The sequence below is a fragment of the Chrysemys picta genome, chromosome 7 (assembly GCF_011386835.1).
Source record: "Chrysemys picta bellii isolate R12L10 chromosome 7, ASM1138683v2, whole genome shotgun sequence".
In the NCBI taxonomy this organism is placed as follows: domain Eukaryota; kingdom Metazoa; phylum Chordata; order Testudines; family Emydidae; genus Chrysemys; species Chrysemys picta.
In genome coordinates this window covers 94,564,057-94,588,370 of record NC_088797.1, presented here as the reverse complement: position 1 = coordinate 94,588,370, position 24,314 = coordinate 94,564,057, and the positions used below count along the sequence as shown (strand labels likewise).

The window sequence follows — 24,314 nt, the reverse complement described above, 5'->3', positions numbered from 1 at the left end:
CAGAGCCCGGGCTCCAGCCTGAGCCTGAACATCTGCATTGCAACTTTATAGCCCCACAGCCTGAGCCTGAGACGGCTGACATGGGTCAGCTGAGTGTGTTTTATTGCAATATAGACATACCCTTGGGCAAGGCCTAAAGAAAGAGCCTCTGTCTTAGAGTAATTAATTCTAAAACCAGATAATTTCCTGAAGAGTCTACACTGCTTCAATGTATTGGGAAAGGATGTTCTGAGGTTCATGGAGAAAAGAAATGTATTAACTTATCACCCGATCTATCTTCAACTTCTCACAGTACAAAGCTGTGGTGAGAAAGAACATGCTGCCAAGGTCTGTCATATGGAGAAAAAGAATGCACTGAGAAGTCATCATTCATGTTTACAGAATAGACAATTTCCCTGTATCTTAACAAGCTAACCCACTATAACTGAGAATCTTCCAGTTCCCAGTAACCTCAAAAAATGAGCCCTGGAGGAAGAGGGGAAAGGAAGCAACTCAGCCAATTCTCCAAGGTCCTTTACTGCCATCATAAGCTACCATGAATCATGTGCTGGATTCAGTGGGAAAATTAACAATAAAAATGTGTTATTAATAGATTCTTTTTGACTTTCTACATCTGCTTTCAGTGAAATCCTAGTTAACAAGGTCAAACTTTTTAGTTTTGTTTTTCTGCACTTGTGCTACTCAATTTAAAAAAAATAACAACCAACCCCCCTCTTCCCTCCCCCCCAAAAAACTTCACACACACACACACACACACACACACACACACACATGATAGGAAACAAGCATCAGCAAAATGGTTTGGGTTGAGCATATCATCCTTCTAACAGATCCCTAAAAACCAATGATTCCCCCCACTTCCCCTCGATTCCTTAAGGTGATTAACCTGTAGACAAGCAGTTACAATGCTTATTGTGCAAGTCTTGCTTAAACCTAACTTCTTATGTAATCTAAAATGATTAATCAAAACCTATATTTAAATGGTTGCTGTTCCAACATGTTTTTTGGAGATGCCTTCACACATTCTTTACAACACACTAATGAAATATTGCTTCTGGGGGAAAACTCTGATGCAAATCATTATCAAAATGACACATTCATCACAGAAATAATACTCGCCTGCAAAACAAAGATGCATACTCTTGGATAGACAAAGAGTTCAGTTTCTTAAGCGAGGTGAGTTGGATCTGGACAAACATCTCAAGTGTCCCATATTGTCATTCACAGTCTCCCTGGGCAGCCAGGGCATTTACATATAACAGCCTCTGTGCTCTCTGTTCCATCTACTATCCACATCATAAAAGTCAGTAGCTGTACATGTACAGAACTCACATTTGTCAACTTAACAGCATGTTCACCAGCAGCAATAAAATTCAGCACTTTCTGTTTCAATAAACACAGACTGCTTTCAACAAAGCTAGAGGAGAATCTCCCTTGTCTGTAAGAATTATATCTCCCTAAACTAGCTGCTAGATGGCAAACAATCTAAAATGTTTGAATATTCCTGAGTAGAGCTGCTGGAGCATCATTCCTCCTGGAAATCCGTCACCTGATTTTCAGAGATGCTGAGCATCTAATTTCAACTGGAGATGTGGGCACTCAGCATCTCTGAAAATCAGCAACAAAAATCTTATTCATCATAGGAAACAGCCTAAAAAAGAGAGAAATAGACTTCTGATCCCTTAATGATATTGTTGTCCCTTTTCAACCCTGAGCAGCTAGTCAAGCTTTGGGCCCCAGGGATGTCCCAGTTAGAAGTAGTAATTGATGGAGTCTAGTATTTGCTTTGATGCAGTTCTTTTTTATTTACAATGTATGTACAAAGTTCTGTGTCTCTGAGCGCAGGGGGAATCAAATAGCAGGAAACCGCTTCTTTTGCTCACCACACCAAAAGCACTCTTAGCCGTTAGCCCAGACACCTCTTCCCAGGGTTCTTCCAGGACCAGCCACCATGTTTTCAGCTGTCTTGTCAAGCTGTGTTCCCCTTTCCATCTGTTCTTGACTGGTCTCTCTTACACTCAAACACACATACAGAAACAGAAACACACAAAAAATACTCATCCAAAATCTCCCAGGCAGGTTCACAAATCCCTTTTGTCTTCGGTGGGGCTTATGCTTATAGTTATGTTAACTGAAGGGTGAGTTCATAGCTATTAATCTCAATGAGGTTTTACCTCAGTCCAAAATATAATTGATTTTTCCTAATGTACACAGAGCACACCTATGTACCTCAGTAATGAGCAATTTAGAAATGCTGATTCTATTGGGAGTTAGGGGCCTAAATGCCAGTGTGGATCTAGGCCAAAGAGATTAGATTGAATATAATTATATATTCAATCAATGCAGCAAAAAGACACAAACCCGTGCAAAACAAAGGGTGGCCTGGGAGTAGGGTCTGGGGAACAGACATATCCTGCAGAGGAGCCAGGTGGTAGAAAATCAGTACTTTTAAAAATACACTCAAGACCAGTGTAAGCAGTGAAGAGCTAGCATTGTTTCATCCCAATGATAGCTGGGTGTGAAAGCAGGAGCGCTTCTGCTATTTCTGAACAACGGATAGATAGGGTACTGCTCAGCACTTCTACACACACACACACACACACACACACACTCGGCACTGGACTCTCTTCTGCCTTCCATAGCAGGAGAGACGTTAAAGTGATTCTTCGAGAAATGTAGCTTTGTTTCCTGAGGTGATACTGTAGTTACTGAAAATCACCAGCAGGATAGAAAATATGACAACAACAAATGTAGTGAAAATACAGCCAATCATAGTAAATAATGGAGTCAGTAGAGGGTTAACTTTTTTATAAAAAGGAAAATAGGCCTCTTTCCATACACAGAGAAAACAGGCTTCATCAGAGAATCCATTATTAACCTAAAGCATGGCTACTTTGTGTGGTTTATGGATGCTTCTCCATTAGGTCAACGATTTCATTGTACATGCGCAGCGGTGCATCCAGCCCCCAGATGAAATCCAGATGTGCCCATTCAGGAATGTTTTTGTAATGAACAAGATTAATAATTTGCGGGCGTAAAACATTAGCATCCTTTAAGTCTGCAAGCAAGTCTTGTCCACCAGTCCATATTGCAGTTGGCACTGTCATATCTTTTATCTTGTATAAAGGAGGGGTGGCCTGGAAAACAGTGAATAGTGTAGAAATGAAAACCTGTGAAGTCACAGCAAATTTTACACACATCCATTCAGTAAACGATGAGAGAAGCTGCTCTTCAATCAAAACCAGGAAGAAAAATGCCCCTTACTACCCCCACTCTTGGGCTCTCTTCCCAATTGTTTTATTTTTCCAAAGATGATGGCACTGTTACACAAAAAAATCATAATCCTACCTGACCAAATTTCGCCATATTCTTGGTTTGACTGCGCCAGTTATAAGCTTGGAATTCCCCTGAATTAAGTATCTTATATGAAAAGCAAGAGAGAGAAAAAGTTACAATTGTAATATACAAATCAGTTGATCAGGGGATAAAAAGTAAGTCATGGAATCTTTCACCTCAAAGCCTTTGGTTGGATTCCACCTTACACTATGCTGACAGCAATTAAACTTAATCCCATTTCAAGGCTATGTGGAAGCCTACACTAAATTAGTTAGGGGTCTCAGAGACAAGTGGATAGGTGTCTCTGTCAGCGTCCAAGAAATTACCAATAGTCGGTAACCTTGTCAGCACAATGGGGTCCTGGTCCGCGAGTAGGGCTCCTAGGCACTTTGGTAATACAAATAATAAATAGTAATTAGGACTAACTGGGCTTGGGAGACCAAATTACAGCACCTTCATATTTGCCAACTGGTAGACAGACACTAGTATAGAATGAAATCATTTGCAGTGTTCCCCATTTCATTTTTTCCCCCTTGAGCCTCTATAAAAGATTAAAATATATGCTCTAGTTCAAAAGGAATTATTTGGGGAAATTCTATGGCCTATGTTATTCAGGAGGTCAGACTAGATGACCACAATGGATCCTCTGGCTTTGGAAGGTCTGAATCTGTATTTATTTCTTTACAGATACAGGTCACACACATAAAAAGTAGGGCTGTCAAGCAATTAAAAAAATGAATCACTATTAATTGTGCTGTTAAACAATAATAGAATACCATTTATTTAAATATTTTTGGATGTTTTCTACATTTTCAAATATATTATTTCAGTTACAATACAGAATACAAAGTGTACAGTGCTCACCTGATATTTATTTCTGATTACAAATATCTGCACTGTAAAAAACTAAAGAAATAGTATTTTTCAATTCACCTAATACAAGTACAGTAGTGCAATCTCGTTATCATGAAAGTTGAATTTACAAATGTAGATTTATGTACAAAATATAACTGAATTCAAAAATAAAACAATGTAAAACTTTAGAGCCTACAAGTCCATTCACTCCTACTTCTTGTTAACCAATTCTGTAGACAAACAAGTTTGTTTACATTTGCAGGAGATAATGCTGCCTGCTTCTTATTTACAATGTCACCTGAAAGTGAGAACAGGCATTCTTATGGCACTGTTGTAGCCAGCATTGCAAGATATTTATGTGCCAGATGCACTAAAGATTCATATGTCCCTTCATGCTTCAACCACTGTTCCAGAGGACATGTGTCCGTGCTGACGACAGGTTCTGCTCAGTAACGGTCCAAACCAGTGTGGACCAATTGCACTAGTTGTATGAGGTGAATTGAAAAATACTATTTCTTTTATCATTTTTACAGTACAAATATTTGTCATCAAAAATAATAATGTAAAGTGAGCACTGTACACTTCGTATTCTGTGTTGTACTTGAAATAGATATATTTGAAAATGTAGAAAAACATCCAAAATATTTAATGAATTTCAATTGATATTCTATTAACAGTGCGATTGAAACTGCGATTAATCATGACTTTTTTAGTCACAATTAATATTTTTGAGTTAATCACATGAGTTAACTGTGATTCATCGACAGCCCTAATAAAAAGTATAATCAGGACAAATTTCCCAAATGCTTACACATCCAAAATATGTATTTTGCCACCCCTTTGTAACTTTGCAGTCTGCTTTGGATTTAACTATCTTGAGTAATTTTGTATCTGCAAACTTTTCTACCTCACTGTTTACCTCTTTTTCCAAATCATTTATGAATATATTGAACAGCACTTATCCCAGTATAGATCCTTGGGGGACCCTGCTATTTACTTCTCTCCATTGTGAAAACTGACAATTTATTCTTACCATTTGTTTCTGTCTTTTAACCAGTTACTGATTCATGAAAGGACCTTCCTTCTTATCCCATGACTGCCTACTTTGCTTAAGACTTTTGGTGTGAGACTCTGTCAAAGGCTTTCTGAAAGTCCAAGTACACTATATCCACTGGATCACCCTTGTCCACTTGCTTGTTGACACACTGAAAGAATTCTAATAGATTGGTGAGGCATGATTTCCCTTTACAAAAACCTTGTTGACTCTTCCCCTACAAATCATGTTTATCTATGTGTCTGATAATTCTGTTATATATTATAGTTTCAACCAATTTGCCTGGTACTGAATTTAGGTTCACTGGCCTGTAATTGCCAGGATTGCCTCTGGAGCCTTTTTTAAAAAATGGAACTATATTAGTTATCCTCCAGTCATCTGGTACAGAGGCTGATTTAAGCAATAGGTTACATACCACAGTTAGTAGATGTGCAATTTCATATTTGAATTCCTTCCGAACTCTTGGGTGAATACCATCTGGTCCTGGTAATTATTAATTTATCAGTTTTTAATTTTATCACCTCAATCTGTGATAGTTCCTCAGATTTGTCACCTAAAAAAATGACTGGTGTGGGAAGCTCTCTGACATCTTCTGCAGTGAAGACTGATTGAAAGATTTTATTTAGCTTCTCTGCAATGGCCTTGTCTTCTTTGAGTACTCCTTTAGCAACTTAATCATTCAGTGGCCCCACTGATTGTTTGGCAGGGATTTCACTCTTGTGACTGTTCCCTTTAATTTCTGTTTAATTAGCCTCCTCATTTTTGTGTGGTTCCTCTTTTTGAAGTGCTGCTGTGGTGCGTTTCTTTGGTATTTTCCCTCCTGTTCAAGTGTTTGTGGTTGCAACGGCCATATATGCATATTTGCAAGTGCACTGTACTTGGAAGTGTTTCCTTCTCTGTCCCCCATCCTGCAGTATTGGCAGAGTAGAGTACTTATCTTAGTATAAGAATGTCTTATCTTATTCTGACCACAAAAACAAAAATTCAGCAACCCTGTCATACAAGATTTCCTTTTCCTAGAATATGCTATCACACAAGAAAAGATAGTAAACCTACTGACTAGAAGAATTATTGTCTGTAGTTCTAATACTGCCTCTGAATTGATAGGTTGTATAGAAAAAAGGATGTAATAAGAGCTGTTATAAGGAGTAATTAATTAAAGTAAGGGCCTGAGCCTTTTCGTTTGCTGTACTGTATATATATTAGTAAGACTACTTGCCGCATTACCCTTCCCTTTGATTTCCAAATGTGCTTGTCTTTCCTGGAGGAATTTCAATACCTGTTGTTAAATGTCAATAAAAAGTACTGGTTTTGTTGAGATTTCAGTTGTAAACCACAAATTAGGTGAGTTCCCAACCCATTATGTGTAACTTCACTTGAGAATATTAAATGCACCCAATTGGTATGACGTACAGTGGCTAGCACCGACTTTGCAACCCAAAAGCTGAACAGTACCTGGCTCCAGTGGATTACATTTTGTACAGATGTTCCTGCTGGGGCTCGGGCTACGTATACGTTAACACGACTCTGAAAGAAAACATTCCGTGAGGGACCAGTTCCACCCCTTTTCTCACAGAGTAGTACCTTTTCACTAGCGTACTTCTGGTAATGGTAGTGGAACTACTCATGGAGTAAGGTACTCCATATGAGTAAAGGTGGCAGGATCAGCCCTTACCAAGTACTTCAAATGTGGCCATGCATTGGATACAGAAAAAAATTATGCAGAATTTTTAACGGAGTTATAGTCTCAAAGGATATGAAGTCAACCATTTTGATAAGTCGGGAGATTTATCGAAGAGACAACAGAGTGTTTATTTAGTTCACACTTGTAGGGATTAATAGGTAGGATTTGGGATATGAGGGGGAGCCCTTAATGGTCCAGGAACGTGCTAACTACCACAAACATATACAGCTAAATCCTGAGTCACGTCCTTAAGAAGCTGTTACACAGTCCATGATTCAACAAGTCTAATTCAAAAATCAAAGGGGATTTTGCTTGAAAAAAGTGCAAGTAAAAACTTGAGGGGCAGACTATTTTGCCTAAAATTGAATGAAAAAGGGATCCTCAAGTGTCAATCTCCCTGTTCATTCATGTCTTTCATTCTTGGACCCATGGAGAGACCTCTGCAGTGTTGAGGATCCACGTGATAGGAGGAGTTAGATGAGGGGGGTGGGTTTGCTACCAAGCATTGTTCCTCTCTCCCTTCCGACCTTAGAGGGAATCTGCTGAAAATGGGATACAGCCTGAGGCTTAATAACCTTTTCTGTGGAGCCCCAGTGCACTGTGAAAGCTCAATTATAAACAACAGTTCCATCGGCAGCAGCATAAGCTTTTTCACCATGGGCGTGAGAGAGAACTCCAGCATATTTTCCTAAACCCTTGTGAGTCTTGGGACATCTGTGGATTCTGGGGACTGAACTGCCTGCATTTCTGACAGGTGGAGCAAAGTTCTCCTCCAACACGGTCATATAGCCCTCTGAGAGCTTTCCTCTCTCTCAAACCATGCCTGTGGACTTTTCCAGGGAAGGACATGATTTGGCCCTGACTAAGGACTTCAAGATTCAAATCACAGAGTTTCAAGTTAAAAATGAATACAACTTGAATACAGGGGCTAGAAATCTCCCCACAGAACTATAGATAGCTGTGCTGTACATACCATATTTATGTTATTCACATTGTAGCCTCCCAGAATGAAGAAGACATTTCCACAAAGCTTAGCAAAAATGCTGCGGCCACAAAAGGAAACAATGAGCTTTCTCAGCCATTCACTTTGGTGAAATAATTCCCTTCTGCCAAGCAAGACCTGGAAAAACACAAAGGTATTGCTCACTTACTGAATTGTTCTATGCATTTTTCTTTTTTCAACACCACCCTCTTTATACTCTATTTCCCCCCCTTCCTTAATGATTACACCCCTATTTTTCCTCCTCCCACTAACCTGCTGGCTACATACTGCTTGAGGAGGGGGGGCATGTGGGAAAGAAGTCGTTTGTTTATCCATCAAACAGGCGTAGCACAGGCATTGCCCAATCAATGTGGTTGTGCTTCAGATTTTTTTGCTTGTTTAATGATAGACTCACTTTCAAGTTAACTCCAGTTCTGCTTTTGCTCCTGCACCTGCAAATACTTATGCACATGAGCAGTTTTGCACAAATAAGTAGCCCCATTGACATCAATGGGATTACTTACACTTGCGTAACACTTATGCATGTGATTTAGTGTCTGTAAGACTGGAGCCACAGCGATTCTTCTGGAGTTACTGTAAATATAGGTAAGTATGTTTTTTAAGTCATGAACTTAACTTTGTGGAATGCAATATTCTCCTTTTGTATTTCTGGACATAAGTACGAGAAAAACGTAAGTAGGTCAATTAATTCTTCCAGTGTTGTGGGCAGAGCTGAACATCTTTAACCACAGACATGAACAGACCCATAAATTTCTAGTTAAATATATGGTTTTCAGTTCGTCCATTCTAAAAGTCAAATAAATATTTAGACAATCAAATATTTTAAGTAGAAGTATCACATACCCTGAGAAACTTTTCAGGAAGATACAGGAGTTTTACTGCAGGGCTTCTGGCATATTTAACTGTAGTTACAGGGGCTAAGGCAAAATACAGTTTGATTCTTTTAGCCAGCTGGGGCATTGTTGAAAATGTAATGAAAGCTGAGAAAATTCAAGAGAGAAATTAACTAGAGCAACTTTCATAAACTAAAATATCAGTATTTACCATACTCCATCCTTCAGTTTCAAACTTGCAGGCAATCCTATAGCTAGTCAAATAGTGATTTATTACTGAAGTAAGTGTTCTTCCTAGATTTCATTTGAAACTCCCTGTCCTACATGCTTGCAAATTATTATATTACATTCTCCTCCTACACTAATACTCCATCCCACGTATATATGCTATTTAGTTCTGAAGAGACATGCATTGCTGTCCCAAACAACTGCCTCATCATATTGCCTTTGTTTTTATCCTCCACTCCACCCAACCCCTCTGTCTGCGGCCATCTCCACATTTTGCTTGTCTTAACATAAGCCCTGATCCCCCAGTTAGATCCAAAACCCCTTAACCCATGAACCCAATGCAACTATTGGGCCATATTAAACTCCAATGTAAGTCCAAATCATTGGAGTTACAGCAGGAATACATTTGGCCCATTTTGTTTTGTTATCTTTCATATAAATAAAAATTGGCTTCATTAAAGTTTCCTGCATTTTACAACTGTCAGTTTAGGAAGTGTTTTTACATCTGAATTTTAAGACACTCATAAAAGGTGATAGAGAGATCCAAACACAGTTTTCACTACTGTATAGCGGTGCAGACATGATTCCATAACTAGGGCCCTACCAAATTCATGGTCCATTTTGGTCAATTTCACGGTCATAGGATTTTAAAAATAATAAATTTCATGATATCAGCTGAAATTTCACAGTGTTGTAATTGTAGGGGTCCTGACCCAAAAAGGAGCAGAAGTAAGGGTGGCAATACTATGACCCCCCTAAAATAACTTTGTGACCCCCTTTGTGACCCCCTGCAACTCCCTTTTGGGTCAGGACCCCCAATGTGAGAAATGCTGGTCTCCCCTGTGAAATCTGTATAGTAGAGGGTAAAAGCGCACAAAAGACCAGATTTCATGGGGGGAGATGAGATTTCCTGAGATAGGGCCCTATCCATAACACATCAGTCTGCATTCCTTGTAACATTGCATACCTATAGTGGCACCCTGTGAATAGCCAACATAGTACAACCGCTCTTGTCCAGTTTTCCGCATAATGAAGTTTAGCACTGCTGGAAGGTCAAACTTAGCCATCTCATCAAAACTGCCAAGAGAAAGGATGAAAAACATGCATGCATAAATTAAATCCCAGATGAGTTAGCATTGGATAAGGGAAATCTAGGTTTGTCAGATAAGAAAAAACAAACTGTTCTGTGAATAATTCTACTATTTTGAGTCCTAGGTCTTTGTGGCACCTGGTGTCAAAGAGACTGTTCACTAATTTCCGAGGTGCTTTCTGCTCATACCTTAGGGATTGATTCAGACCCCATTGAAGTCAATGGACAGACTCCTTTTAATTAGCGTGGCTTTAGGATCAAACCATGAGTGCCTAATCTTCCTATGTAGAAGGAACAATTAATTACACAGTAATGGAACCACTTTCATGGAGACACAGGATCATATAATGTACCACTACAGTCTAGTCTTCAAACATTCATTAAAATAAAAGTGCACTGGAAGCCCTAGTGATTGAAGTTTTCTGTTTGCCTTCAGGCAACTGCAATCTTCCCTACAAGCACTGCAATCTTCCCTGAGTCACCCTGTTGTTGAAACTCAGCAGTGTCTAATAAGCCAATGAGGACTCCAATTAGTGCCAGCTATGGTAATATTTTTACAGTGTGGACAGACCACAGCCAGCTCATTATCCAGCACCAGCTTCTAAGCCATCAGATGTCAACAATTTTCACTCATTGTCAACCTGCATTGAGTTTAAACCAATGATCCAGATGCACTCTGACACCAGAGTGATGGGTGCTTTATAAAAATCTAGATAGATGAGCAGATAGATACAAATGAAAGATTTCAATATCCCATTAACAATAACCCAAGTCCCTCCAAATGCTATTTCCAACAGTGCTCAATAATTCAGTCTACCTGAAAGACCAGAACTCATCTTGCTCAACAGAAAGATTGAGGTGTCTTCTAGACCAGGTGTTCCCTCTGCTGTTTCCCATCCAAACGTCATAGCCAGCATCTGCTAGTATGAAGCCCAGGCTATTGTTGGCCAAGTTTGTGACCCAGTTGCTAGCATCTCCTAGTAATCCATGTTGGAGAAACACAGCAGGCTTTACGACTGAAAGAAAAAAACCACTTTACTGAGCTGCTGGATTAATATGGTAATACAATGATACTCCTGTCCAGTACTCAAAACTGTGATTCCCAGTCCTGTGCTGGATTAAAGGCAGACTCCTATGGATTTTTTTTAATGTGTGTATCCCTTTTTCAATTTGTTATGCGATAGAATGAATGCCTGGACTTTTAAAAAGTTGATTTCCTGTTTATCTTAGGAATACCAGAATGTAAAGTCTAGTCTCGCTGGTTTTACTGAAGAAGTTCTGGCGGAACTGAGAGATGAGCTTCTAAATACCTTAATTTAAGTAGTAAAGGCATGGAATATTGAATAAAGGCTTTCTTTATTCAAAATGTTAATTCATCACTGAGATTAAACAGGTGTGAACAAAAGCAACCACAACACAAACCGTGAGATCCAAGGAAGAAACTGGGCTTTCCTGAAAGTGGGTGTTTGGGGTAGATTGCAGACTTCAAGCTTTTTTTTTTTTTTTTAAACTTCTACTTATCAAATGCTACATCCCTCATGATCAGTGTACAAGCTTCGGTTCATTCAAGGCCAGATTTTCAAAACCAGACCATTAGAACATGGGTGCTGGAACTACGGGTGCAAGAGCACCCCCTGCTTGAGGTGGTTTCCATCATATACAAGGTTTACAGTTTTGTTCAATGGCTTTCAACACCCCCTCTATACAAATGGTTCCAATGCCACTGATTTAGCACCAAATTCTGCTCACCTTACTCACAAAAACATTTCCATCAACTTCAGTGTGACTACTCACATAAGGCAAGCAGGACTTGAGTCCAAACATATGCAGATTGGCAAAACAATTTAGACACCTGTTTTTCAAAATGTGTCCTGTTAAGTCTTTGTTGCTTTACAGAAATAAATCATACCTGTATTCCCCTGATTTTCTATTCCATAAGGGATTCTGTTAATGCTAAGGATATAGCCATCTTCTGTCACCACTTCATACTCCTCACTGGGGTACCCTCTATAGGTAATGAGCTCGCTCTGCAAGAGAAAACACAAATGCTTTTGCTTCAGATGGCTTATGGGTGTCCATTTTCTACACAGCATGTATATGGAAGGATCTCTGTGATGAGAAAACATTGTGGACTAGATCCAGCTGAGGATCGGTCCCTTAGTTATTAAGTATCCAGAATAAAAAGAAAATATATTTTAATGACACATCCCTCAAAACTACCCCTCTTTTCTTTCATACTGCACAATACATTCTGGAACGTTTTAGCAGGAATGTTGTAAGCAAGACATGAAAAGTAATTCGTCCACTCTACTCAGCACTGATAAGGTCTCAGTTGGAGTACTGTGTCCAGTTCTGGGTATCACACTCTGGGAAAGAGGTGGACAAATTAGAGAAAGTCCAGAAGAGAGCAACCAAAATTATTAAAAGTCTAGAAAACATGACCTACATGGAAAGATAGACAAAAATGTGTTTGTTTAGTCTAGAGGAGAGAAGACTGAGTCTTAAAGTACGTAAAAAGTTGTTATAAAAAGGAGGGTGATACATTGTTCTCCTTATCCACTGTGGACGGGACAAGAAGCAGTGGGATAAAATTGCAGCCTGGGAGATTTAGGTTAGACATTAGGAAGAACTTCCTAACTGTAAGAGTAGTTAAGCACTGGAACAAATTACTGTACCTAGGGAGGTTGTGGAAACTCCATTATTGGAGGTTTTTAAGAACTGGTTAGACAAACACCTGTGAGGAATGACCTAGATAATACTAAGTCCTGCCTCCATGCAGGGGACTGGACTAGATGATTTATTGAGGTCCCTTACAGCCCTACACTTCTACGATTCTATGTTTTAAACCTCAGCTCTAGAATTCTGCCACCTAGTCAAACGAAGACAGAAATCTCGAAAAGACTTAAAATATGGAGATTAAAAGAGAAGGATTAATCATTGAGAAACCTATTAGTAGCTAGACATTTCAGTAAGAGTCTATTTTGAAGGATGCCAAGTTAGCTTGTGTAATTCACATATTGTACAAATGTATATTGAAGGAGATGAATGGTGTTACGTGTATATGTATGAAGTTTATGAAGGAGAAGTGACAGTCTGTCTGAGTTAAGGTTGGACCCAGAGTTACATTTTAAAGCTACTCCAACTGCAACAATAACATTGATCACATTCTCAAAAGATTCCCTGAAAGTTAACCTTTTAGAAGATCAGAGAACTTTTCCAGGAAATTGAAAAGAAATTGAGTAAGTTATTTTTGTGATTAAAACCCCTTAAAGTCGGCTCCTTTTTGATATGTTTGCCAGTTACATAACCCTCCTTTGTCTCCAGTGAAATCAACTAACACTACAAAATTTGAAACATAGGTAGATATTGACATTCACTCATGCAAGGAGCACTTTTCAAGGGCAGGAACAGTAAAATGATTATGAGTTTAAGATGTAAAATGCTGACATTTTTTAGAGTGCAAAATGTGGTGGGATGGAGAAGACTTAGGTCTATGGGCTCTGTGTGGTGGCTTGGTGAGATGATGAATCATTGGTTCCTATGCAGCAGCTAGGGCGTGCCAGAGAAGACAGAGCATGTGAAATATGTTGGAAATGTAAGCTGGGGGTAGAAGGGAATAGGGGAAAAGGAGTGATCTCAGGTAGTGTTAAAGTCAGTTTTTGAACTTTTCTGATACTGAATTTCCAGCTTTTTAGAATGGAAATATTATGAAACCACCTTAACTTTCAGTTAAAAACTGCCTCTGAACTACGCAAGCCTCACAACAGCCCCATAATATAATGTTATCTCCATTTTATAGCGGGCTACGTGATGGCTCAGAAAGGTTAAGTGACTAAATATACCCCTGTATTCACATCCTACAAATTGTTGTAATAATCTTTGTACAAAGTATGCCTTGTAAGGTATCATTTGAAAACTCAATTTGCTGATCATTGTTGTCCTGGTAAAATGTGATGGCAACATTGTATGTGAAGTTATAAGATTTTCCTATATGATGTTATTAACACATACAATCATAGAACTGGAAGGGACCTTGAGAGGTCATCTAGTCCAGTCTCCTGCTCTAGTGGCAGGACTAATTATCTAGACCATTCATGACAGGTGTTTGCCTAACCTGCTCTTAAAAATCTCCAATGATGGAGATTCCACAACCTCCCTAGGCAATTTATTCCAGTGCTTAACCATCCTCACAGTTAGGAACTTTTTCCTAATGTCCAAGCTAAATCCCCCTTGTTGCAATTTAAGCCTTGCTTCTTGTCCTGTCCTCAGAGGTTAAGAAAAACAAATTTTCTTCCTCCTCCTTGTAACAACCTTTTACATACTTGAAAACTGTTATCATGTCCTCTCTCAGTCTTCTCTTTTCCAGACTAAACAATCCCAATTTTTTCAATCTTCCCTTATAGGTCATGTTTTCTAGACCTTTAATAATTTTTGTTACTCTTCTCTGAACTCTCTCCAATTTGTCCACATCATTCCTGAAATGTGGCGCCCAGAACTGTGCACAATACTCCAGTTGAGGCCTAATCAGAGCGGAGTAGAGTCGAAGAATTACTTCTCGTGTCTTGCTTACAACACTCCTGCTAATACATCCCAGAATGATATTCACTTTTTTTGCAACAGTGTTAAACTGTTTAATCATATTTAGCTTGTGGTCCACTATGGCCCCCAGATCCCTTTCTGCAGTACTCCTTCCTAGTCCCAGTCATTTCCCATTTTGTATATGGGCAACTCGTTCTTCCTTCCTAAATGGAGTACTTTGCATTTGTCCTTATTGAATTTCATCCTATTTACTTCAGACCATTTCTCCAGTTTGTCCAGATCATTTTGAATTTTAATCCTATCCTCTAAAGCACTTGGAACCCCTCCCACGTTGGTATCATCTGCAAACTGTATAAGTGTATTCTCTATGCCATTATCTAAATCATTGATTAAGATATTGAACAGAACCGGACCCAGAACTGATCCCTGCGGGACCCCATTCATTATGCCCTTCCAGCATTTTCCAAAACCCACAGCTCTGCCCAAACTGAGGTTGGCAAACAGGTCTGTCCTAAACAAAGGAATGTGTGCTCTGCTTAATTTGCATGTAAGCAGTAAACAGAGGCATCAAGCAGGAAGTGAAAGAAAGGAAGCTGAATCAGGTGAGAAAAAGGCAGCAGGGTACATCCTTCCACATAGACTTTTTGTCTCTTGGTGCCCATCTGAAAATGTTGAATCTGAACCAGAGAAGGGGTCTGGACCTACAGGGTTTGGTCAGAAAGACTGCTGAAAATACATGGTGAGAAACTGCTTGAATCTGATATAGTTTGTTAAGTTAGGTATTAGTAAATGTTTTATCTTTATTTTTCCTGTAATCATGTCTGACTTATGCTTCATTACTTGTGCTCACTTAAAACCTCCCTCTTCGTAGTTAGTACACTTGTTTTATTGATTGATCTAATCCAGTGTGTCTAAATTGAAGTGTCTGGTAAACTCCATTTGGGATGCACATATTATTTATTTTAAAGAAATAACGGACCTAATATAACTTGTGTTGTCCAGAAGAGGGCTGGGCTGTATGGGACATACATTTCTGGGAGAAAATCTAAGACTGGGGGTGTGTTGGGGTCACCCGGCAGTATAACCGAGGCTGGTGAGAGCCAGCGTGTAATCCAAGTGTGGCTGGCAGAGTCAGTCACACACAAACACTCAGGGTGTGGCTTGCATGCTGGAAGGCTGTTTGTGAGCTGCCCAGGTGGGAGCTACTTCAGCAAGACATTGTATGGCACCCAAGGTTTCATGGCAAGGGTGACACAGCTGTTCATGAGCCGGGATTGGACCCTGGTATGTCACAGTGACTTGTCCAGGGTCACACAGGAAGTGAGCAGAGCCAGCTCATTGCTCTGAAACCACCACTGTCCCAGAGCTTTAAGGTTCCACATTTGCTGCTGGAAGGCAGGGTCGTTTTACAGATACTCAGCATTCTTTAGTGGCCTTTACACTGCAGGGCAGTAGGATCAAGATTTTTTTAAAGAAACTAGTGATTTAAAGGGGCTTGATTTTCAGGGAGTGGGCGCTCAGCACTTTTTGAAAATCAGCCCCTTTACTATGTCTGATGCTGAGTGCCACCCCAAAATGGAGACATCCAAAAATCACAAATTACTTCCAAAAATATCGGCAGAGGAAGTCTGTAGTTCCAGAACCTTCATTGATTGCCTTTTTCAGCTGGAAGGCTGGTGCAACAATCCAGTATTCAAAGGGGAAATTTTACTATGCCACTTTAGTAAAGAAAAATACAACTTGTTGTAGTTTCTACCCCTCAGAAGCTGGACTCCGATACATGTAGATAGGAAGGAACATCTGGCAAAACAGAATGACAGTAAGTGCTTGAGAAGAGGTGAAATGTTCGCTAAGTGCATTTCACCTGCACCTGTTAACGCAGACAATTGTAAACAATTCTGTGCTTTCAGCAATGCATTCCATTCATTTTACATTAAGTCCAATAAATAACTTACAATGTTCATATGTGCTTCAGGATCCACATGATTTCTCTTCATTCTTATGAGTTTCTCTGAAGATACAGTTCCTTGGAACAAATATGCCACTGTAATGAATAGCCACATCTTGGTTCTGTGTAAAACAGTACATTCATCTGTTAACAACATTGCTCTCTCTGCACGTACAATACAATGCAGACATGGCACTATGAGAGGTGAATTGCTGAAAGATGAAGTTGTGCCTGGTACCGCAGTGAGCCACCTGGCACAGCCCCTGATTGCTTATGCAGTGGAAGCAGCAAAAACTGGAAGCAAAAAGCAAAGGGAGCTTGGCAGCAGCCTGGATTCTCTGTTAAGTTCATCCAATACTGGATGAAGCCATCAGTAAACACCAGGAGGGGAGCAGTACTTGGAGAAAGGGCCCTCCAAGTATAAGTGTAAGTATTCTCACACTTCTTATCAAACTGTCTGTACTGAGCTATCTTGAATATCACTTCAAAAGTTTTTTTTCTATTATTTAATTGGCCTCTCAGAGTTGGTAAGACAACTCCCGCCTGTTCATGCTATCTGTATGTGTGTATATATATCTCCTCAATATATGTTTCACTCTTTATGCATCCGAAGAAGTGGGCTGTAGCCCACGAAAGTTGATGCTCTAATAAATTTGTTAGTCTCTAAGGTGCCACAAGTACTCCTGTTCTTTTTGCGGATACAGACTAACATGGCTGCTACTCTGAAACCTGTCATAGTTTTGCATGTTCGTTGTAGGTTACTTATGTCAAATTAGCAGCTGCCTCTGCTTGGTTATGCTAAGGGAAGGGGTGACGGGGTCCATTTCTTTGTAATGCACCCACCCAAGAGTCAGGCACATTACTAACTCAGGACTCCCTTGCCCTCCTGTCTTGCAGAAGCTGAGCAAGTGTGTGATACTTTTTTTTCCAAAAGCAGGAGTAAGGAGAATTGTATGGCATGCTGTCCCTTGGCCCCTCAGGTTACTGGGGCATTCTGCCTGCCTCTACCTCACAGAGGTAGAATGCCTCAAAGCATCTCTGCTCAGAAGCTGCATCTTTATATGCTCACACACACACACATATACACACACACACACTCATGGGGACTGGCTTCAGAGAGGAACAAGGCAACAATTTAGTTCGCAGACTCGAAAAGGTTTTGACAGATCTGTGGAAATAACAAGGATACAGTTGCAGTAATATTTTAAAATTTGACAATACTAGTATTAAGACGTGGAAAGGCAGGAAGGGCACATGCAAAGTGACATGTATTGTATGATTGACACTGTTGAAGATTTCAGTCTGCTTTTTATCAACATGTTTCATTCTGAAAGTGTAAGAAACTGAATTCTCTGAAGGACTGAAATGAAACCCGGGGCCTGACTGTCCAAGCCTGGCACCTTGTGTCCTTATCTGTACCCTGTGCAAAGTGAACGCAAAGCCCTACTGTATGGTTTTGTCCCCACCTTGCACAGGTGTGCATGACTACACAAAGGTACAAGGCAGTGAGGGGTCAGGCCCAATGGACTTACTCAGAAGAATAAAGGGACTATTAGATTTATAGAATTGGGCTCTAAATAAAGACTAGATTGACCTCAACACTAATTTTAGTGAGCAAAAACAACGAGGAGTCCTTGTGGCACCTTAGAGACTAACAAATTTATTGACTCCTCGTTGTTTTTGCTGATACAGATTAACACGGCTACCACTCTGAATTTTAATTAGGTTACTCTAAAACTTTTTTTGTTATTTATTTTAAAAATGTCCATGGCACACATGGCATATCTCAGGGGAAAATTATTCATACCTGTACATAGCTCTCCAATGAGAATGAGGCAGAGAAAAAACCTAGTTCAGAGAGCTATTAAAATTGAATTAATTAGCCCTAGTAAACCTCCATAACAAAGGCACTAGACATTTGGTGGCAGGGGACTAATTTCAGGATCAACATAAGCAATGTCATTGTCACCTGTATAAACAATACTGATTCTTGGCATATCTGAATTAACTGAGTCCCTGGACCCAGCTTCATATAATATTTTTGTGTTTTTATCTTTTGTGTTCCACCCGGCTGCCTGGGAATGGGTGTTAGGCGCTGTCTAATTAAACAGACAAAGAAGAGGCGAGCCAGAAACCAAAACTGTTCAGAGAAAGAGTTGGTTTCCACAAACCTCCCCATCTGAAAAAAATTAGAAGAAAAAGTTTTGGGTTTTGGTTCAACTTTTCTTTGGTTCTGAAATGTTAGTTCATTTATACTTAAATAAAGGTTAAAAAATGTTAAAAGGTCAAAATGCCTAAAGTGACCCAAACCCATTTTTTTCTAGGTCATCGGTTCTCAAAAATGTTCAAAATTTTTTGTTCCAATTCAAGATGGAAACAATTTTCAATATCGCAAAAATTCTTGCAGAATGGGAAAACCATTTCCCATGTAGCTCTAATAATGATCGTCCATTCAGTCTCTGATTCCTTACATGTAACTCTTTTTCCTCTTTGGTACCCAGCCTAAAAGATTAAGGGGACCAGGAATAGGTAGCTAGAAGATTAAATTAATGATGAGGTTTTAGTTCCCTCACTACCTGATCCTATTGCTTAATCTCTTAGGATGGATATCAAAGAATTACACATAAGGAGTCAGCAAAAGCTCTGATTGGGTAATCAGTATGCTATGCAATAGGGACGACTATCAACAGAAGCAAGAATTGCACAGCTGCTGTGTAGTAAGCACTTCTGAAAATCAGGTGACTTATGTAGCAACCAACTAAAGACTTCAGATCCTAAATGTAGGCACCCATTTTTTTTAAATCTTGGCCAGAATTTGTAATTTATACAAGCTACCTAAATGTCAAAGTTCCTCTACTTAACGGGGTATGGAGGTGGGCCTTGACAAATTCAGTTGAGTGCAGCAAAGTCCAGCTGCACCATGGGAAGAAGAATGTACGTGGATGAGGACAGGACAAAGGTGAGAGGGTATTTATGAAATGTGTCTTTGGTCTGTGAATATCTCTGAATCGTTTTGTAGATTTCAGAGAACCAGTAATGTACATCTAAGCTCAGCAGATTTCATTGGCAAACACACTGCAGTTGCTGCTCCTCAGGCCAATAAGCATCTGTGGTAGTCTTTTCAGAAAAGTTGACATAAATAAAGGGTTTATTTTTCCTCTTAGAACAAAAGTTACACATATAGATACACAAAGATATACACACTGTATACACAAGGTCCCTTTTTAAACAATATTAGCTGTTTAGAAAAGTTCACTTATTTTATAATGAAAAGGATAAATGCATTTTAAAGTACTTTCAGATCAACTCATCCTCCCTACTCATTCTCTCACCTCTCTTCCGCTACTGAAAAGATTTACAGACCAGAACAGAATGAGTTGTACAGTCACCCTTTATCGGAAGGCACCTTTCAGCAAGCAGCAATTCTTTTGTCCATGTAATTTTAAACAACAAGAACAAGCCTTGGAAAGGTTACTTCTCAACAGCACATGCTAAACCATTATTTAGTTTTGTCTCTTGCAACCCCAAGAAAACCATCACACAATTCTGGGTCAGAGTGAAGTGAAAGTATTACCAACCTTGTGCTCGAGTTTGCTTGTTCCACTCAAAGATTCCGATGCAGGAGTGATGGCAGCTCTGATGGCCCCAGTGTTTAACAGCAGCACTAGGTAAAGGAGATAAACAATGTGACATAAATAGCACAATTTTTTCCCAATAATAATGGCAATGAGCACTGATTTCTCTCCACTTCCTTCTTCCTTTTACCTGGCAAGTTAGCAGCACTTCAAGTTATTCATATTAAAGGGAGTGCACTGCTCTAGTGCTACTTATAGGAGCTGACTGCTTTGACTCTCACAGAATGCCGTAGTTTTAAAGGGAATACTGAGCCCCTTGAAGTGGAACAGCCTCGTCAGGAATTTCAAATACAAACACATTCACAGAGGTGTCATGCCAATAAAACCCGGAAGATTTCCCCTTTTTACTGCTAGCCTGCCAGGCCAGTTATATTCTTATTCTATGGAGGGGATGGAAGGTAACCTCATTCGTTGATGCCGTGATAAATATGAATTTTACAGCACAAAAATGTTTTTATCCTCTTTTATGCACATGCTACCATTCCATATTGCTAAAGTGATGCAGAAGCAGCTAAGGGGATTTCCCTATTCTGATTACACATGCATACTCTCAGTGTGAATTCCATGCATACAATAATGAATATACAATCCCCTTCGGTGTGCAATTATAACTATCAAGGTATTATGTAATATAACAGTCAGTGTGGAAGCAAGCCCTAAAAAGCATTACTTGCTTAAATGACTTGTGGTGAACTGTCCATCACATTCTCAAAAAGAACAGGAGTACTTGTGGCACCACATTCTCAGTGTCCTCAACTGCAGTGGGAGCTGTTGGGCCCAGCCTCTGGCAGACGTGGACCCAAGTATAGATTTATGACATAGTGGCATAACATTGGGCATACCGTTCAGTGACATACCATTCAGGTAACGTGCACTGTTCTTTATGTCCCAGATTAGAAATTGTAAAAAGCTAAAGCAGACTATCACAGCTGTTAAAAAATGGTGTTTGTATTCAAGCTTAACCTGAAATAAATACTAAACAGCTTCAAAATTCAAAAGGATTTTCCCCAGCATAGTTGGGGCTGAACTGGTTCCAAAGCTGTTTATTTGCTTCCCAGAGCAAATATAGATTGGAAGCTTTTTGGAAGAACCATCCCTTTGGTCTGGGTTTGTACAGCACCTAACACAGTGGGACCCTGATCCATGATAGGGGCTCCGAGGAACACCCAGACTACAAATTATAAATAGTTATAAGAAATGTGGTCAAAGCTAATTTCTTTATAATGTGAGTATAGCAACAGCTACTGTTCTTTATACTATGTCCACTTCAATTTGGTATTTTTAAATCTTGAAATGAATCATTCCTCATTAGAGAGTTTGGTTTTATGGCATTTAAGTTTCTTATCAGACACTGTTCTCCTGGACAAGACTAAAAATAAGTCAACTGACTCAAAGCTTTGTCTGTATGTTTGGCTGAATCTCTTTCAAGGTTTTGAATAATTCTATTTATTTTTATTATTAATTCATGCAACTCCCCCCCGGCAGGTCTGATTAGGACCAGATGTATTTGAAATACTATAAGAAAGATTTGGTTCTGGTTAGGACCAGATTTATTTGAAATACCATAAGAAAGATTGTTCTTCTGGTATTTCCATCCCAGGCAGAAATTAGAAGGAAAGTTTTAGGAGAGAGTCTGATCCCATGAGATTTGCTGTCACAGAGCCCTGAACTCAGGTCCTGGCTGGAAAGTAAAAGAGGAAATAATTAACAAATATCTCGTGTTAAAAATGTACTTATAAATGTTATGTCTATCCCTGGATTTTGGCTGGGATTTTAAGCCTTTTTTGGGTATTTGTTCATAAAGAATTTCAGCTTGCCTCTAAGAAAACCATATTTCCTCCTTTCAGCATGAGCTCCAAGTCCCTTTATCTTTGAAGAACAACATGAATTTCCAGAATGGACTGTTCAAGTATGTGCTTATCTTTGAATGCCTCACATCATTCAAATTCATTAAGGTGTGGTGTTAACTGGTTCTGAAGAAAGCCTGATTCATTCTTCTGGGGAAAGATCTTATGGAAAAATATGGAATTCACAACAAAATGACATGATTGGTAGAATCAAACAACTCCATAAATGTCAACGTATTGGCTTACTGACTATTGCGGGGCATAGTCCCTTGAGCTCAATGGGACTACAGATGTAGTAAATGCTTGGTTTAGTAGTAACTAATTCGTGGTGCCCTAACTACCCAAACCATAATCCTAGCCCTGGGGAGTCCTACCCTTCACAGCCCTAAACCTACTTTTGGGGAGCCCTCCCCTACAGCACCTTAACTGCTGGCTGGGAAGTCCTACCTTGCACAACCCTAATCCTAACCCAAATTGCTCTCCCCATCCCACTCCCAACGGTAGCTTGGGAACCCTACCCCCCACAATCCTAGCTCATGGAGCCCATACCACCCCAGCTGTAGCCCCATGGAGCCCTAGCCTCCATTACCCTAAACCTGTAAAGCCCAATCACTACCCTAATCCTAACCCCAGGGAGCCCTCTGAGCCCCAACCTGAAATCCTAACTCCAGGTGAACTTCTGTAGAAACTTTTTAGCTAAAAACAAAACACAGGCTCTGCAGGAGGCAGGATCAAAGATAAGATCAACCTCTAATGGAAACTGTAAACTAGGTCGTAGTCGGAGCTGCTATTCTGGCCAATGCCAATCAGGAATAGCTTCTTATTGTTAAAGGTTCTACACAACTACCCATGTGTAACTTTACAGCTAATAGCCTCAAATAAATACATTGATAGCTAATGCCAAAATCCACCCTTACGTTTTTAAAGACGTGATACTGTAATTGTAACAAGATTTTTTTTTAAGTAAGCTGAACAAGTTAACCGTGAAGAAGCACAGCAAGGCATCACCCTGCAGTTTGACAGCTATTTCTTCATCAGGTGAAGGATTGTACTCTAAACATGCAGAGATGCTTTGAGTCCCCACATGAAATCCAGATGGTTCCAATCAGGATTATGCTTGTGCTAAATGCGATTTCTTATTTTAGGATGCAACATGGCAACATCCTTTGGGACAGCAAGCCAGTTATGTCCACCACTCCAAATCACAATTGGCACCTTCATAACGGTGTCATTGTACACTGCAGGAGTGCTCTGCAAAAAGGGCGACCTTCACAAAAGAAACCGTGCCTAGAAAGCAAACCAGAAATAATTCTTTAAGTAAATCTTCAAATTGTAGAAGGAATATCTTGAGCAAATAAATGTTGGATGAATTAGTCCTAGAAAGAAGACATCTTACAAATATGGGTTTTTTTGTTACTTCTGTGAATAATCAGAATTGACCTGTTTAAATTACTACTTTGACAAGCAAGATTTCAAACAAGATAGACCAGTGGTTTGATCCATTTCTGATGCGGTAAAGAACTATTTTAATGAATGGTCTGAGAAATCACACAAACCTTATTTAAAAAAAAACGCCTTTCACTATCCTTATTAGCTACAGTAGAAAACTGCTGCATAATACCTATCATTCTATACTTCTACATTTGTACGAGACAGAAGATGACTTGTAAGCCTGTTGAGACAGGTCTTCACATAAGTTTTAGTTTGGGTGTCTTGATTCACACCTCATTCTTTGACTCTCTTTTGGCCCTTTTCATGATGGAGCACTGGACTGGAATTCAGGACACTTGGTTTCTAGCCCCACTCTGCCACTGGCAGAAGCAGTCACTTGCCTTCCTGTGAATAAATGCTTCTAGTGCTGTCTGTCAGGCACTTCACTTCAGCTCTGAATTCATTAGAGAACACTTTGCCAGTAAAGTAAGGGTATGTCTATAGGTACAGTGCTGCAGTGGCTGCTGCAGTGGGTCTAGCGAAGATGCTCTATGCCAACGGGAGAGCATGCCCCCTCCATAAGTGGCAGAAGCTATGTCGTCAGGAGCTTCTTCTGCGGCCATAGCGCTGTGCACATGAATGCTTATGTAACTTATGGCACTCAGAGGATGGAATATTCACACCCCTGAGTGACATAAGTTTTGCCAACATAGTGTAGACATAGCCTGAGACCTGACATAAAGCAGCTATCTTCCTCAGAACTGCTGCTGTCATTAGAACTGATTTTTATTTATTTTTTATGTTTACAGAAGTTAAAGAGCACCCAATGAC

At 39.7% G+C, this 24,314-nt stretch overlaps 1 protein-coding gene across 2 annotated transcripts; it reads right to left on the bottom strand.

Annotated features, from left to right (window-relative positions):
• Nucleotides 1-1,780: 1,780 nt before the first annotated feature.
• Nucleotides 1,781-20,473, bottom strand: LOC101936343 (lipase member M-like). Of its 2 annotated transcripts, XM_024107275.3 has the most exons (11): nucleotides 20,336-20,473; nucleotides 20,149-20,234; nucleotides 16,578-16,692; nucleotides 11,993-12,110; nucleotides 10,901-11,099; nucleotides 9,961-10,070; nucleotides 8,776-8,912; nucleotides 7,903-8,049; nucleotides 6,701-6,772; nucleotides 3,349-3,420; nucleotides 1,781-3,137 (listed from the first exon to the last, which is right to left on the bottom strand). In XM_024107275.3, exons 3-11 carry the CDS (start codon nucleotides 16,683-16,685, stop codon nucleotides 2,904-2,906), a joined length of 1,197 nt encoding a protein of 398 aa, XP_023963043.1. In that variant the 5' UTR covers nucleotides 16,686-16,692; nucleotides 20,149-20,234; nucleotides 20,336-20,473; the 3' UTR covers nucleotides 1,781-2,903. The 2 variants fall into 2 exon arrangements, with proteins under 2 accessions (XP_023963043.1, XP_005292562.1); XM_005292505.4 differs by lacking the exons at nucleotides 20,149-20,234; nucleotides 20,336-20,473 and having other exon boundaries at nucleotides 16,578-16,841.
• Between the last annotated feature and the right edge of the window lie 3,841 nt (nucleotides 20,474-24,314).